Genomic DNA, 16,204 nt, shown 5'->3' on the forward strand with positions numbered 1-16,204 from the left:
CCGTCCCATGTGTGCAATGAGTCCAAGGTCTGGCTGTCTGCTTTCTCCACTCCCTGACTTGTTCTGTGCATTCTAATCCTCAGGAGGCCAAGCTCACAGACCAGCTTCCCCTCATCATCGTGTGTGATCGTTTTGGCTTTGTCCATGACCTGGTCCTGTATTTATACCGCAACAACCTGCAGAGGTACATTGAGATCTACGTGCAGAAGGTACTGCTGGCTCCCTGGAATGACACCCGGCTGCCTCTGGGCCCCAGTCAGTGGCAGTCTTCCCCTCAGAGGCTACCTGTAACACCTGACATTTCAGAGACTATCATTTTGAAGGGTGGTGGGTTCGTGTGCTCAGACTGCCAGAGTAGAAGACCACAGTCCAGGAGGCTGAAACAACACACATTTATTTCTCACAGTTTTGGAAGCTGGAAGTCCATGATCAGGGTGCTGGCAGGGCTGGTTTCTGGTGAAGGCTGTCACCCAGGCTTGCAGACAGCCTCCTGGCTGTGCCCTCACAGGGCCTTTCCTCTGTGCATGTGCACTCCTGGTGCCTCTTCCTCTTCTTAGAAGGACACTAGTCCCATTACATTAGGGCCCCAACCTTGACATTGATTACCTTCTTAAACACCCTCTTTCCAAATAGAATCCCACTAGGGGTTAGGACATCAGCAGGTGAATTTTGGTGGGACACAGCACAGTGCTAAACAGGAGCCCTTTCAGGGTTTTGCCCAAACTGTCCACGTCGTAGGAGGCTTCTAACAGTAACTTGTATCTGCAGCATTGAAGTTACTTGACCTTGACTACCCTAGGTCAACCCTAGCCGGACCCCAGCTGTGATTGGAGGGCTGCTTGATGTGGATTGTTCTGAGGAAGTGATTAAACACTTAATCATGGCAGTGAGAGGACAGTTCTCTACTGATGAGTTGGTGGCTGAAGTAGAAAAAAGAAATAGGTAAGGTGTCCTTACTTGGTGTTTTCTCTTACCCCTGGATTCTAGTGTCTGTTGTTGTTTCTGTCTAATTCTCCAGGACTGTCTCTGTGCTGGTCGTTCATGTACACATCTTAGATTAGCAATGAGTTACTTGCTATTGGTACTGTGAAGACCTTGGGGGAAAACCTAACAGTAGAAATCAGTTTGGAAACCAGGTCCATCTTGGTCCCTAGAGCAACCTGAAGTTAATGGACTCCGAGATTTTTTGTTTGTTTCAGGAAACATCTGTCAGAGCCCTGGAGTTGCCCTCAAGACTTCCAATGGTAGCCTTGAGACTTTACGGCACCTTCCTTCTTTCAAAGGCTCAAGCTGCTGCTTCCCTGGCTGGAGTCCCGGATTCAGGAAGGCTGTGAGGAGCCTGCCACTCACAATGCACTGGCTAAAATCTACATCGACAGCAACAGCAGCCCCGAGTGCTTCCTGAGAGAGAATGCCTACTATGACAGCAGCGTTGTGGGCCACTACTGTGAGAAGCGAGACCCCCATCTGGCCTGTGTCGCCTATGAGCGGGGGCAGTGTGACCTTGAGCTCATCAAGGTGGGTAGCAGATGTGCTAAGCTGCCCATGTAACCCTGGCCTCCCAGGGAAGCTTTCAAAGGTGTGCCTGTGGGGAGCTGATCAGGGCTTTCTGTGCACCTGGAGATGGCAGGTCATGAGATTATTTCCTTGTGATTCTCACAGCTTTTGGGAACTTGCTCATGTGATTTGTACACATTATACCTGTAGACCAGTTGGCCCTGAACCTGACTTATCATCCCTCTGCTTACAGTCCTTACTGTTACCTGGTAATTTGAGGGCAGAATTGAACTCCTTGGCCTGACTCGTGAGCTTCTCTGTGGACTGCCAGCTTCCCCAACTCCCCAACTTGATCAGCCACCCATCTTGCCACCCCACCTGGAGAGGCCTGCAGTTCCCTGGGTGCCTCATGTCCCGAGTGCCCTTGTACTTCATGCCCCCTTTTTGGGGTAACCCTCTACACAAGCCCTTCCCCATCACCTGACCGATGAGTTCTTGCTGGCCCCTCCTTGAGACATCTGCCCAGGTCTTTTGCCTGCATCTGCCCAGGCTTGGATCCACATATAATTACATGTTTAGGTTGAATTGTATGAACTGTTCCTACCTAATCATTTGATCTGAAAATCCAGACATGAACAGGGCACCTATGAGGTTGGTGCCACACCAGCCTGCTTGGGCTTTTCCCGTGATACACAGGCAGACTGTGCTGCATCCGCAAACACGTGTGCACGCCGCTCAGCCTTGTGCCTGGCATCTGGCACTCAACAGATCCGATCCTCACCAGGATTTAGCAAGTGCTGCACATGCTAGAACATTCCGGTGGACTGTTGGTGTTTTGGAGATCTGTTATAACATTCAGAAAAAGGTCTCCAGATCTGCCAGTGAAAGCACAGTTTACAGTTTTTAGGTCTTGAAACATTGCAGTGTTTGTGCTGTTTTATACCAGTTCTAGGCTGTTCTGATAACATTTTACAGATGGTTTAAAGCTAGCTACATACGAGTACTTAAATTTAACTAAATTAAAAATTACCAGTTTAGTTCCTGTCACGCACCACATTTCAAGGGCTCAGTAGCCTCCCATGGCTAGTGGCTGTATCAGACAGAATGGGAGACAGAGCATGTCCCTGAATGCAGGAAGTCCTACTGGCCAGAGATGTGGCACATCCCTGGGAGTTGTTGTAAACTTGGAAAGGGCATTTTGAGGTAGTTTGAGTCCATTGTTAACCCTGTAGGATGCTGCTCATCCCATGTCAAAGCATAGCATCTTGCCTGGGCCCTGACTGTCCACCAAACCAATATCAGGCACACAGGGAATGAACTGGGGTGTGTCCTCCCAAGCAGCTTCTGCTGGTTGGCTGCTGTGTTACACACGAGTGTGCTCATTTCAGGTGTGCAATGAGAATTCTCTGTTCAAAAGCGAGGCCCGCTACCTGGTACGCAGAAAGGATCCGGAGCTCTGGGCTCATGTCCTTGAGGAGACCAACCCATCTAGGAGGCAGCTAATTGACCAGGTGAGGCACAGAGATGGGTATGTCTGCGCACCTGCATTTTGCCATCTAATCATCGTTGTGGCTCAAGTGACTGGTTTCATTTTTAATTTAAAACATCTTGGCTGAGTGCAGTGGCTCACCCCTGTAATCCCAGCAATCTGGGAGGCGGAGGTGGGTGGATCGCTTGAGGTCTCAGGAGTTCAAGACCAGCCTGGCCAACATGGTGAAACCCCATCTCTACTAAAAATACAAAAATTAGCCTGGCATGGTGGCACACGCCTGTAATCCCAGCTACTCGGGAGGCTGAGGCAGGAGAATCGCTTGAACCCAGGAGGTGGAGGTTGCAGTGAGCCGACATCGTGCCACTGCACTCCAGCCTGGGCAACAGACAGACACTCCGTCTCAAAAAAATAAATAAATAGGCTAGGCATGGTGGCTTACGCCTGTAATCCTAGCACTTTGGGAGGCCGAGGCGGGTGGATCACTTGAGATCAGGAGTTCAAGACCAGCCTGGCCAACATAGTGAAACCCTATCTCTACTAAAAATACAAAAACACGCTGTGTGGTGCACGCCTGTAATCCCAGCTACTCAGGAGGCTGAGGCAGGAGAATCGCTTGAACCCAGGAGGTGGAGGTTGCAGGAAGCCGAGATCGCACGCCACTGCACTCCAGCCTGGGCAACTGGGTGAGACTCTGTCTCAGAAAAATAAAATAAATAAATAAAACATCTCAGCCCTTATGAACCTTCTCCCCTGCAGAAATAGCTTGCCTAAAAATAGCTTGATTCCCCAGGGTGAGCTGACTTGGAACTGTTTACTGGCCAAGGGCATAGAGTTGGCCCTTGGGTCCAAAGCAGGGATATGCAGCCCAGGAAGAGAGTACCTGGTGGCACACCTGCATGCTGGGCCCAGCTCAGCCCCTGTGGACAGAGGTGAAGTAGTTTTCAAGGCTGTCTCAGCTGACTTCCCTTTGTTGAGGAACTCTTTATGCCCCTGTGACTATCCAGCACCTCCTTGGAGATGGGGCAGAGTGCTGGGGCCAGGGGTCATTATTGGGTGTGGCCTGGCAGGTGGGAGTCCGCCTTGGCCTCTGGGAGGGCTTCCCACAGCCCTGTGGAAGAGCCTCCCCTCCAGTCACAGCCTCACAGACATTCGCAGATAGTGCCTCTGCTGCCTTCAGCACTGTCCCTAGGTGCTGGGCAGACTGTTTAGGGGTGGGGCAAGAGCAGTGTTGGAACAAAACCCTCGTCCAACAAGTGGCTTCAGCCCTGAGAATAGGACCAGTGAAAACTCCTACCTCCCTCGTACACATTGCCAACCTGCTGGACCGGTGCTTTCGAAAGGCTTGAGGGCTGGATTTGACCTTTATCTCTACTGAATTTTATCCTCTCGTTTTCTGTCCACTGTTTCCTCAAGCCTGTGCCACTACTTTTTTAAACTTTTTATTTTGAAATACTTTGAGATTTCTGGAAGGTCATGTTGTTTTGAATCTCTGTTTCAACTTTGGACTTACCCATCCAAATCTAATAAAAATATTAAACAACACAATATTCTACTAGGGATCTACATCTAGGTTGCCAGACATCAGACATTTCTCCAGGTATAGTCCAGCCACCTGGTATACCTTGAAGGTGACTTCATGTTGGCACTGGGGAAGGGCCACTTTAACACTGCACCATACCAGAGCCAGCGGGGGCCTCTTGTCTTCCTGTTTCTGGGGAGAGCTGCTGGTCTTTCATTATCTCTGCTGTAATTGGATATCTGTAGCCACCTCCTGGTGGGAAATTCAACTGCAATGCTCCTGTAATCCAGAGCACATAATAACAAAGGGAGGCTGCTTTTAGTGTCTGGAGTGGAACCTCATTATGAAGTTTACTGAGAGCAGTGTCCTGAGGCAACCTTAGGTGGGGAATCCTGTATTTACTTAAACAGACGGTAGAAATTTATTTTTGCCCTTAAAACAACCTGTGTGTATTTACTTAAGTTGCTCCAAGGTTTTCTTTCTTTCTTTCTTTTTTTTTTTTTTCTTTTTTTGAGACGGAGTTTTGCTCTTCACCAGGCTGGAGTGCAATGGCGTGATCTCGGCTCACTGCAACCTCCACCTCCCAGGTTCAAGTGATTCTCCTGCCTCAGCCTCCTGAGTAGCTGGGATTACAGGTGCCTGCCACCACGCCCGGCTAATTTTTGTATTTTTAGTAGAGATGGGGTTTCACCTTGTTGGCCAGGCTGGTCTCGAACTCTTTTTTTTTTTTTTTTTTTTTTTTTTTTTTTGAGACACAGTCTCACTTTGTCGCCCAGGCTGGAGTACAGTGGTGCGATCTCGGCTCACTGCAAGCTCCGCCTCCCGGGTTCACGCCATTCTTCTGCCTCAGCCTCCTGAGTAGCTGGGACTACAGGCACCCGCCACCATGCCCGGCTAATTTTTTGTATTTTTAGTAGAGCCGGGGTTTCACCGTGTTAGCCAGGATGGTCTCGATCTCCTGACCTCATGATCCGCCCGTCTTGGCCTCCCAAAGTGCTGGGATTACAGGCGTGAGACACCACGGCCGGCCTCCAAGGTTTTCAAGAATTGACAGTTAGATGTCACTGTAGGAAGTGTACCTTCTCCTTTGGATGGACTTGTGCTGTGTCCTGGTGCCCCTTTCCCTCAGGCATACCCTTTTGGTTCCTCAGCTGCTGGGAGAGCTCCTGTTCTCAAACTCTTCAGCCTCCTTGTTGTGGTTATTACAAACTCCACAGAGGTAGAACTTTTGCATCTTATGGTACCATTGAGTTCACAAAGACTAGCAGAAAGGTGGACTGGACTGACCTTGACCCTAGGTTCCTTTAAGGCCCCTCAAGATTGCTAGGTGAAAGTTCATGGTCAGAGGGCTGTGTTAGCCATGAAAGACCTTCCAGAGATGTTTCTTCTGTCTCATTGATACACGGCTGTTGCCCACCCCTGAGGAGAACCAGAAACTTGGGAAAAATATTAGATCCTCGAAGTCACTGAAGGTGCCTGGTCCAAAGTGCAAAGAGAACAGTGCTGGCGTTCCAAATGGGAAGTGTCACATGGGAAGTGTACTCTTTGGAAAACTGTCTTTCCACCCTATTTGTAAGTGTTTTTATATGTGAGACACCTGTAATTGGAGGAGGAGTGGCACAGCCAGTCTTTTGTTGGTCGGAAATTTCCTTCAGATTGTGGTTCTGAGTGGCATCCGGTGTGAAGGCACGTGGCTCTGCAGCTCTGGCTGTGGACTGTGCCACAGCAGTGGCAGCACTCTCTGCTAGTAAGAGGCTGCTGGAAGCCCCTGCAGTGTCTTCATTAGAGAAATGGAGCCATATTTGCTATTAGTGGCTTTAAGAGACAAATCTAAAAGGAGACATTCATTTCAAAATGCCTAGTGAACTGGTCATTGGAGCAGAGTAAGAGTCTGTGTAGCACATTTGATATGAGAGAAAAACTAATTGTCAAAATAGAGCAAACTGAGAATTTCCTGAAATTAACTTTGAAAACCCTTCCTTTGTTACATTAAGAAGTCTCCCATTTTCTCTGTGTCTGTTCCAGACCATCTTGGAGGAGTCCTTCCCTTCTGTTTAGCTTCAAAGATACAGTCTTGAATTGACTTTAATCAGGTTCTTTCAATTGCTTTTTAAAACCAGGTGGTACAGACAGCACTGTCAGAAACACGAGATCCTGAAGAGATTTCGGTCACTGTCAAAGCCTTTATGACAGCCGAACTGCCTAATGAACTGATTGAACTGCTGGAGAAGATAGTTCTGGATAACTCTGTCTTCAGCGAGCACAGGTGAGGCTATGCCAGGAGCAGCTGTGGACACAGGCAGATTCAAACATCTGCTTGATACTCATCTTCTGTTACAATCTCGTACCGCTTCACCCATCCAGCCTGCCCATTGGCTGCTCCTCAGACATGCCAATCTTCTTACCACCTCCTCTATCTCAGTCTAGCCCTTCCCATATTAGCTCCTGCCTGTCTCAGAGCCCAGCCTCAGTTTCACATTTTCCAGGAGCCTGCACTCCTCTTACTGCTCTGGCCCACACTGTCCTTTCACACAATGCCCAGAGAAGGCGAGCTGGCATTTTATGAAGGTCTCATGTGGCCTAAGGATGTGTTGAACTCTTCAAATCATGGTGAACAAAGCTTGGAAAAAGGTGACAGGAGAACTAGATCTGGTCATGTATCAGGGAAGACTTGCCAGAAGTATAATGTAGAAGCCAGATGAGCAGGAGCTGTGGCAGGGGCAGCCGCACGGGCCCGGCATCATAGAGGTGGGAGTGCGTGCTTCTTTTGCATGGGCAGGCACCATAGAGGTAAGAGTGCGTGCTGCCGCATGGACCGGCATCATAGAGGTGGGAGTGCGTGCTTCCACATGGACTGGCACTTTAGAGGTGGGAGTGCATGGTTCTTTTGCATGGGCAGGCGCCATAGAGGTAAGAGTGCGTGCTTCCGCATGGGCCAGCCACCCAGGGTTCCTCTCCACTTCAAAATTCACCATCAGAGATTCTGTGTCAGATTTTAATCAACTCACATCATAAGTGCAGCTGTAAAGATTTAATTATGAGATTTATTTTGTAGGCCAGAAAGGCTGTCAAGGGCTGTAGTATTATAGAGAGGAATTTGTGTGTGTGTTTTTAAACTTGGAGATGCTATATGGTAATGGTATATGGAATGTGAAATTATATTTTAATGGAATCATAAACCCTGACTAATGACAGGATGCCAGGATTAAGGTGCCTGAGGTGGCTAGAATATTCTGTCTTGCTGTCTGATCAACTCCTTTGATAGTTGTTAGTTTGTGGGTACTTCCAGGCACTTAAACAGGTGGCTGTAGCTCTGCTGTCTTCTTAAACACTCGCTTCTCAAACATGCAGGTAACCTCAAGTTCGTGCTCTTCCTTCTGTGATGATTTCACCAGACAGTTTTATGTGTAGGTAAAAATAGCCTTGGCTGGGCATAGTGGCTCACGCCTGTAATCCCAGCACTTTGGGAGGCCAGGAGTTTGAGACAAGCCTGGCCAGCATGGGTGAAACCCTTTCTCTACTAAAAATAAAAATTTAGCCAGGCATGATGGCAGGTGCCTGTAATCCCAGCTACTCGGGAGGCTGAGGCAGGAGAATCGCTTGAGCCTGGGAGGTGGAGGTTGCAGTGAGCCAAGATGGCGCCACTATACTCTAGCCTGGGCGACAGAGTGAGGCTCCGTCTCAAAAAAAAAAAAAAAAAAAAAAGCAAAATATATTATTTTTAGAGTATCTACTTGGAAGAATATATTTATGACCTAATAAATTCTTAAGCCAGTCACAGAAACCAGAAACCATAAATAAACCTTTAGTGAAAAACCAGTAAGACTGTATTAAACTTAAGCACTTTATCATAAAGAAGATGGATGAATGAGAAGCTACAAATGGGGAGAAGATATTTGCAACACAACCAACAAAAAATTAGTAGGGAAAAGTTGTAATAAAAGAAAAACACAAGCAACCCAATGATAAACCAAGCAGAACGCTTGAGCAGGCCCTCCCGTGAGAGGAAGGGCGGCTTGTGAACCTAAGGCAGGAATTCAGCCTCATCAGCCACCAAGGAGGCACAGAGTGAGGCCACAGTGCATCATCCGATGCTTTGTTACTCCTGCCAGAGCAGCAGGAACCCCACTCTCCTCATCAGTGCTGATGAGGATGTTGAGCAGCTGGACCTCTTATGTGCCCCTGCTGGGAATGCGTGTTACATTTGGAAACAGTTTGGTGAAAAAAGATGCACACAGCCAGCAATTTCCTCTCTTCCTTATGAGCCCTAAAGGAACTCAGCTCATTTGTATGAGGAGATGTGCAGGGATACTCAAGGCAAAGCTCTAAGAGCGATCCAGATAACCATCAATAAGTAGGTTGTAGTACAGTCATACAGTGGCATACCAGATAGCATTAGAAATGAACACTGTATAGCTGCATGGATGACTCTTAGCACCTAACTTTAAAATTCTTTTTTATAAAACCACCATACAGTAAAAATGACCTTCTGGAAGGGGATGGGGAATGCAGTGCTAGGAATTTTAACACAAGTGTAGATTTGTAGAATCATCACAGTCAGGATACAAACAATTCCATCAACCCTTTAACACTCCCTTGTGCTAGCTACCATGTATATTATACATTCCCCCAAACCTCAACCCCCAACCCTGGCTACCACCCGCCATACTAGTTTTGCATTTTCAAGAATGTCATGTAAATGGAATCACGTGGTATAGACTCCTTTGTGACAGGCTTCTTTCACCCAGGGTGACGACGCCTTTGAGATTCATCCAAGTTGGTGAGTGCATCGCATCAGCCTTACATTCTTTTTTGTCACTGAATGATATTCTGTTGTATGAATGTACCACAGTATCTCTTCACCGATCAAAGTACGTTTGGGTGGTTTTCAGTTTGAGGTGATTATGAATACATCTGCTGTGAACATTTGTGTCCAGATTTTTGTTTAAACATACCCAATCACATGGTATATTTACTGTTTAAGAAACTGCCTAACTATTGTTTTCCAGAATGGCTGTGTCATTTTGCATTCCCACCAGCAATATGTGAGAGTTCCAGTCACTCTTCATCTTTAGCAGCACCTGGTGTATTGGTATTTTTTATCTTAGCCAGTCTCATAAATGTATAGCAGTCTGCCATTGTGGTTTCAATTTGCATTGCCCTAGTGGCTAATGATGATGAACAACTTTTTATGTGCTCAGTTACCATCCGTAGATCCTCTTTGGTGAAGTGTCTCTTGAAATCTGTTGCCTGTTTTTTAATTGGGTTGTTTGGTTTTTTGTTGAGTTTTCAGAGTTCTTTGTATGTTCTGGATACAAGTCCTTTGTTGGATATGTGATTTCCATATGTTCTCTCATTCTGTAGATTTTCTTTTATTTTCTTAATAGTGTCATTAACAGAACAAAAGTTATAATTTTGATAAAGTCCAATTCATAAACTTTTCTTTTATGGACTGTGCTTTGGTGTTAAATCAAGAACTCTGTTAATACTCCTAGGTCACAGAGATTTTCTGTTATTTCCTTCTAAAAGTGTCATTTTTTTTCATTTTATATTTAGATTCATTATCCAATAAAGTGTGAAGTTTGGGTGAGGTTCAGCTTTTTGCATATGAATGTCCAGTTTATTCCAGCATTATTTGTTAAAAATACTCTTTCTCCATGGAATTGCTTTTGCATCTCTGTCAAAAATCAATTGGCCAGATAGTGTAATTCTTCTACCTTTGTTCCTTTTTTCTTTCTTTCTTTTTTTTAAATAGGGTCTCCCTCCGTCACCCAGGCTGGAGTGCTGTGGCATGAACATGGCTCACTGCAGCCCCAACTTCCTAGGCTGAAGCAGTCCTCCCATCTCAGCCTCCTGAGGAGCTGCATGTGTGCACCACCAGGCCTGGCTAATTTTTTTTTTTTTTTTTTTTTGGTAGAGGCAGGATCTTGCCGTATTGCCCAGGCTAGTCTCAAACCCTTAGGCTCAAGCACTCCTCCCACCTTGGCCTCCCAAAGTGCTGGGATTACAGGTGTCAGCCACTATGCCTGGGCTCAACTTTATTCTTTTTCAAAATTGTTTTAGCTATTGTAGTTCCTTTGCCTATCTATATAAATTTCAGAATTAGCTTGTCTATATGTTCAAGAAAATCTGCTGGAACTGGAACTGCATGAAATCTATGGACCAATTTAGGGAGAATTGATATCTTTACTATGTTGATTCTATGAAAGTGATATGTCTCTCCATTTATTTAGATCTTTGATTTCTTTCAACAGCAGTTTATAGTTTTTGGCATATAGGTCATATGTAGATTTTATTAGATTTATAATTATTTCATATTTTTGGAAATATTTTAAATAGATTTTTGTTTACAGTTGTTCACTGAAAAACATTGTCAGTATATAGAAATACAATTGATTTTTGTATGTTGGCCTTGTATTCTACAACCTTGCTAAACTCATTTATTGGTGGTTTTTTTTTTTTTGTAGATTTCTTCAGTTTTTTTTAATCAATCGTGTTGGCTGCAAATTGGGACAGTTTTTTTTTTGTTTTGTTTTTTGTTTTTTTTTTGAGATGGAGTCTCACTCTGTCGCCCAGGCTGGAGTGCAGTGGTGCAATCTTGGCTCACTGCAACCTCTGCCTCCTGGGTTCATGCCATTCTCCTGCCTCAGCCTCCCCAGTAGCTGGGACTACAGGTGCCCGCCACCATGCCCAGCTAATTTTTTATATTTTTAGTAGAGACAGGGTTTACCATGTTAGCCAGGATGGTCTTGATCTCCTGACCTCGTGATCCGCCCGCCTCAGCCTCCCAAAGTGCTGGGATTACAGGTGTGAGCTACCGGGGACAGTTTTATTTCTTCCTAATCTAGTGCTGCCTGCGCTTTCTTTGTGATTCATTATAGAAAAGAAACTTTTTGTTTCTTTTGTTGCCTAAATGCCTTAACCAGAACCTCCAGAACCAGAACCTCCAGCACAAATAGAAGTGTGGAGAGTGGACATCCCTGCCTTGTTACTGATCCTCGAGGAAAGTGTCCAGACTCTGTTACTTATGATGTTAGCAGTGGGCTTTTTGTAGATGTACTTTCTCAGATTGAGGAAGTTTCCTTCTATTTCTAGTTGAGAGTTTTTCTCATTAATAGGTGTTAGATTTTGTCAGATGCTTTTTCTGAATCATTTGATAATGATGTAGTATTTCTTTTTTAGATTCTTGATATGTGGTGTGTTACACTGATTTTTTTCCACATTTTTGAATTGTATAAAAGTTTTGCAAGAATGCATCTATTATAATTAAAGCAAAGGAAAGTTCAAGAAATGCAAAGTGACCTGGTGTGGTGGCTCACACCTGTAATCCCAGCACTTTGTGGGGGCAGGGTGGGAGGATGACTTGAGGCCAGGAGTTTGAGACCAGCTGGGCAACATAGCAAGACCCCATATCAAAATTTTTTAAAAGTTAAAAAAAATGCAAAGCTGCCTATATTGCTTAGAAATACAGTAGATGTGATAAAGCTATAATGAATCACAAAGAAAGCACAGGTAGGAAAATAGGTACCTCTACAGCAGAATCCAGAGGCTGAGCTCTAAAAAGCCACAGCAGCCCTCCCAGTGATTTGATTGGCACATTCTGATTCTCTTACCTGTGCTTTCCCAAGACTTTGCTATATTGTTTCTTTTTAGATCCCAAATACTTCAGAAATACTCTGTTATATTTACTTATCAGTTATGTATGTGTATATTAATTACCTTTTTGAAAAAACTGGGGGTCTGGGGATGCCTGACCTGCCAAAAAATGGTTTGTGCAGCCTTCATTCCTGGGATGCCGTGCTGACCACCCTCTCTCCTCAGGAATCTACAGAATCTGTTGATCCTGACTGCCATCAAGGCAAACCGCACACGGGTCATGGAGTACATCAGCCGCCTGGACAACTATGACGCACTGGATGTCGCAAGCATCGCTGTCAGCAGCGCACTGTATGAGGAGGCCTTCACCGTCTTCCACAAGTTTGATATGAATGCCTCAGCAATCCAGGTGGGCTGCTGAGTGCAAGCATGTTGGACCTGGCACTTTCTGCCGTATCACGAGTGCGCCCTGCAAGCCCTTGTCCTCTCCAAGGGTGTCAGACCCTCTGGTTGTCCAGCGCATCTCTTCGTGCTCTTCTCTGCTCCTCACCAGCAACCCATCTTCCCAGCCTGCTGGCCCCTTGTCTTGACCTTCTCTGCGAGTGCTCCTTCCATTGGCTGTTAGTCTGCCCCTTCCCTATCACTCCCCAGCACTCCCTTGGACTTGGGTACCTGACCCAATGTCATTGGTCAGCCCTGGTGACACAAACGTTTGATTTTCAGAGGCACTCACATCTTACCCTCAGTGACAACCATTCCAGCCCTCTGCACCATGCTACTCACCCCCTATACTCCCCATTCCCCCATCTCCTCAGCAGGAGCTTTTCAGGATCCAAGGTCATGTTCCCAGAGCAGGCCCTCCAGCCCTCCCTGCCTGCCCCTCTGCCTCCCCAAGAACTCTTCTTCTTTAAACTGCATCCCTTTCTTTACAGTCTATGAGCCTTTTCTGGTTTTATTTCCAAATCAGTTCTAAACCACAGGACATCTCACCTGAACTGCTGTCCTACCAATTATCTTTATATCCTTGCCTCTTCCTTTACCTTATTTCTATACCTGCTGTGAAACCCCCAATCCAGGAGCCCTTCTTTTGTGCCCCCTGATGGGCTCTGGCCTTGCTTTGAGACAGACCAGCTCATCATATTAGGGGGCAGCTGATGCTGCCACCACCTCCACTACTATATAGTGGTGGCCCTCACTGTCACGCAATCTGCCAGGCTGCTCAGCAAGCCTGTTTCTGCCTGGTGAGCAATCTTATTCCCCACAGCCATTCTTGTGAACTCTTTTACAGTTTCTATGCTCTGTTGCAGTCTTTCCTCCCAAGGTCAGGAGCAAGTCCCAGGTCCTACCCCCAGCCCAGAAAGCTTAACCTGGCTATCTCCATCTCTGTGCCACTTTGTTGGAGTGTCTTTTCTTTGTTCAGCATCCCCCTTCTCATATAATAGCTCTTGTCTCTTCCCTCAACCTGTCCATCTGAGAAATACTTAGTACCTGATTGCCTCTGACTAAATTGAAATGGTCATGCAGCTTTAGGCAGAACAGGGAACCAAACAAAAATGTGTTTTTTGGAGCTGACGAGGTGTTGCAGAGAATGGAAGTCCTCTCATAACCCCTAGGTCCTGATTGAGCACACTGGAAACCTGGACCGGGCATATGAGTTTGCGGAGAGATGCAATGAGCCTGCTGTGTGGAGTCAGCTGGCCCAAGCCCAGCTCCAGAAAGATTTGGTGAAGGAAGCCATCGACTCCTATATCAGAGGGGATGACCCTTCCTCTTACCTGGAAGTTGTTCAGGCAGCCAGCAGGAGCAGTAAGTGAATCCCCTCTCCCTAGGGCTCTGCATCTCACTGATGCAAAACCTGGCTGAAGCAAGAAGTTGAAGAGATTATCACAAATCTCTACGTATGATGTATCCAGAGATATCAGAGGGCACATCTACATGAAAGTTTCCCACAAGAGTCTGAGATAAACATTATTCTGTTATTGACACCGGCTCTTTAGTTGACTATTGTCCTCCTTTACAAGATGAGGTCATTGAAGCACACTAGATATGTCAATATCGCCACTGTAGTAATTTTAGTCAGTGACAGGCCCACAATTCCCAGGGATCTTCTGGTGTTTCAAGTTGATTGTGGCACCGACCTCTCTGATGTCCAGAACAAGCATTCCGTCTCCTGGCAAAGTCTTTTCTAAGGGAGGCGGCCTGAGTGTGGCTCTGCCCCTCCCCTCCTCCCTTCTGAGCTACGGATCTGCTTAGTGAGCGTAATCAAGACCTCCTAGAGATTATCTGGAGTCTGAGTTCCCAGTGAGACATAACAGGAGGGTAAATGTGTCTGGCTGAGGACAGAATGGGAGGAATTGAGCCCTTGTTTAAAATTATTAGCTCTGGGTTAACCTATCTTTGTTTTCTGTCTTTAGACAACTGGGAGGATCTAGTTAAATTTCTGCAGATGGCCAGGAAAAAGGGCCATGAGTCCTATATAGAGACTGAACTTATTTTCGCCTTGGCTAAAACCAGCCGTCTTTCTGAGCTAGAAGATTTTATTAATGGACCCAACAATGCCCACATCCAGCAGGTAGGCCATGCCCCCTGGGAGCTGTGCACTGCCAGTCAGATTTAGGTCCAGGGACGTTCCTCAGAGCAGCAGTCCCGAGCTTTTTTGGCACCAGGGACTGGTTTCGTCGAAGACAGTTTTTCCACAGACAGGTCGGGGGTGGTTTGGGGATGATTCAAGTGCATTACATTTATTGTCCACTTTATTTCTACTGTTATCGTATTGTAATATATAATGAAATAATTCTACAACTCACCATAATGTAGAGTCAGTGGGAGCCCTGAGTTTATTTTCCTGCAACTAGATGGTCCCATCTGGGGATGATGGAGACAGTGACAGATCAGCAGGCATTAGGTTTTCATAAGAAGCATGCAACGTAGATCCCTTGCACGTGCTGTTCACAATAGGGTTTGTGCTCTGTGAGAATCTAATGCCGCTGCTGATCTAACAGGAGGCGGAGCTCAGGCAGTAATGCAAGCAATGAGGAGCAGCTGTAAATACAGATGAAGCTTCACTCGCTTGCCCGCTGCTCACCTCCTGCTATGGTGCCCAATTCCTAACAGGCCACAGACCAGCAGTGGTCCGTGGCGTGGGGGTTGGGGACCGCTGCCTTAGTGTGATGCTGATAAAGATCGTGAGAAGCAAGCCACACGAGGAAGTAAGTAACCTGTTGCTATTATTGGTATGGAAATTGAGACCCATGGAATTTTGACATGCCCTTGGCTGTACACATCAGAATAATTCTCCTAGAAGAGATGTGAAGACTTACATCCAGGTGTTCTGTTTACTACAAGAAAAAAAAATTAATTGAGTCAGAGTTAATAATCTGGATGCATAAAATATATATTGAAAATTAGTAGGCCGGGCATGGTGGCTCATGCCTGTAATCCCAGCACTTTGGGAGGATGAGGTGGGTGGATCACCTGTGGTCAGGAATTTGAGACCAACCTGGTCAATATGGCAAAACCCCGTCTCTACTAAAAATACCAAAATTATCCAGGCCTGGTGGCACACGCCTGTAGTCTCAGCTACTCAGAAGGCTGAGGCAGGAGAATTGCTTGAATCCGGGAGGTGGAGGTTGCAGTGAGCCGAGATAGCACCACTACACTCCAGCCTGGGTGACAGAGTGAGACTTCATCTCAAAAAAAAAAAAAAAAAAAAAAAAATTAGTAGCTTATGTCATCAAAAATCAGATAACATAATGGGGAAGAAAACATTCCTTTTTTAATAGGAATAAAGCCAAAATGTTTAAATAAACCTTAACCGTAAATAAAAGATCTAAATAATTGTGGAGTCTGCCATGTAGATAAAATGTTACCCTTGGAAAATGTGATGCAGAGATATGAAGAGATAATGGAATGTATTATAACTCTATATTAATTACAAGTGCACTCTTCTTGGAGGAATGCATGCAATTTATTGAAATGAATAGCAACAAAGTGGGCCGGGCGCAGTGGCTCATGCCTGTAATCCCAGCACTTTGGGAGGCCGAGGTGGGAGAATCGCTTGGGCACAGGAGTTCAAGACCAGCCTGGGCAACATAATGAGA

The 16,204-nt window shown here is 46.0% G+C and overlaps 1 protein-coding gene across 5 annotated transcripts in view; it reads left to right on the forward strand.

Annotated features, from left to right (window-relative positions):
• The window catches only part of CLTCL1 (clathrin heavy chain like 1), a 111,959-nt gene that overhangs the window by 68,342 nt on the left and 27,413 nt on the right, over positions 1 to 16,204 (forward strand). For all 5 annotated transcript variants that reach the window (XM_030815870.1, XM_030815871.1, XM_030815872.1 and 2 more), the window contains 8 exons: positions 84 to 209; positions 800 to 942; positions 1,284 to 1,518; positions 2,886 to 3,008; positions 6,629 to 6,774; positions 12,330 to 12,513; positions 13,718 to 13,910; positions 14,519 to 14,676. In XM_030815870.1, coding sequence (XP_030671730.1) covers positions 84 to 209; positions 800 to 942; positions 1,284 to 1,518; positions 2,886 to 3,008; positions 6,629 to 6,774; positions 12,330 to 12,513; positions 13,718 to 13,910; positions 14,519 to 14,676 — 1,308 coding nt within the window. The remainder of the gene's footprint in view (positions 1 to 83; positions 210 to 799; positions 943 to 1,283; positions 1,519 to 2,885; positions 3,009 to 6,628; positions 6,775 to 12,329; positions 12,514 to 13,717; positions 13,911 to 14,518; positions 14,677 to 16,204) is intronic.

Source organism: Nomascus leucogenys, chromosome 7b (assembly GCF_006542625.1).
Source record: "Nomascus leucogenys isolate Asia chromosome 7b, Asia_NLE_v1, whole genome shotgun sequence".
In the NCBI taxonomy this organism is placed as follows: domain Eukaryota; kingdom Metazoa; phylum Chordata; class Mammalia; order Primates; family Hylobatidae; genus Nomascus; species Nomascus leucogenys.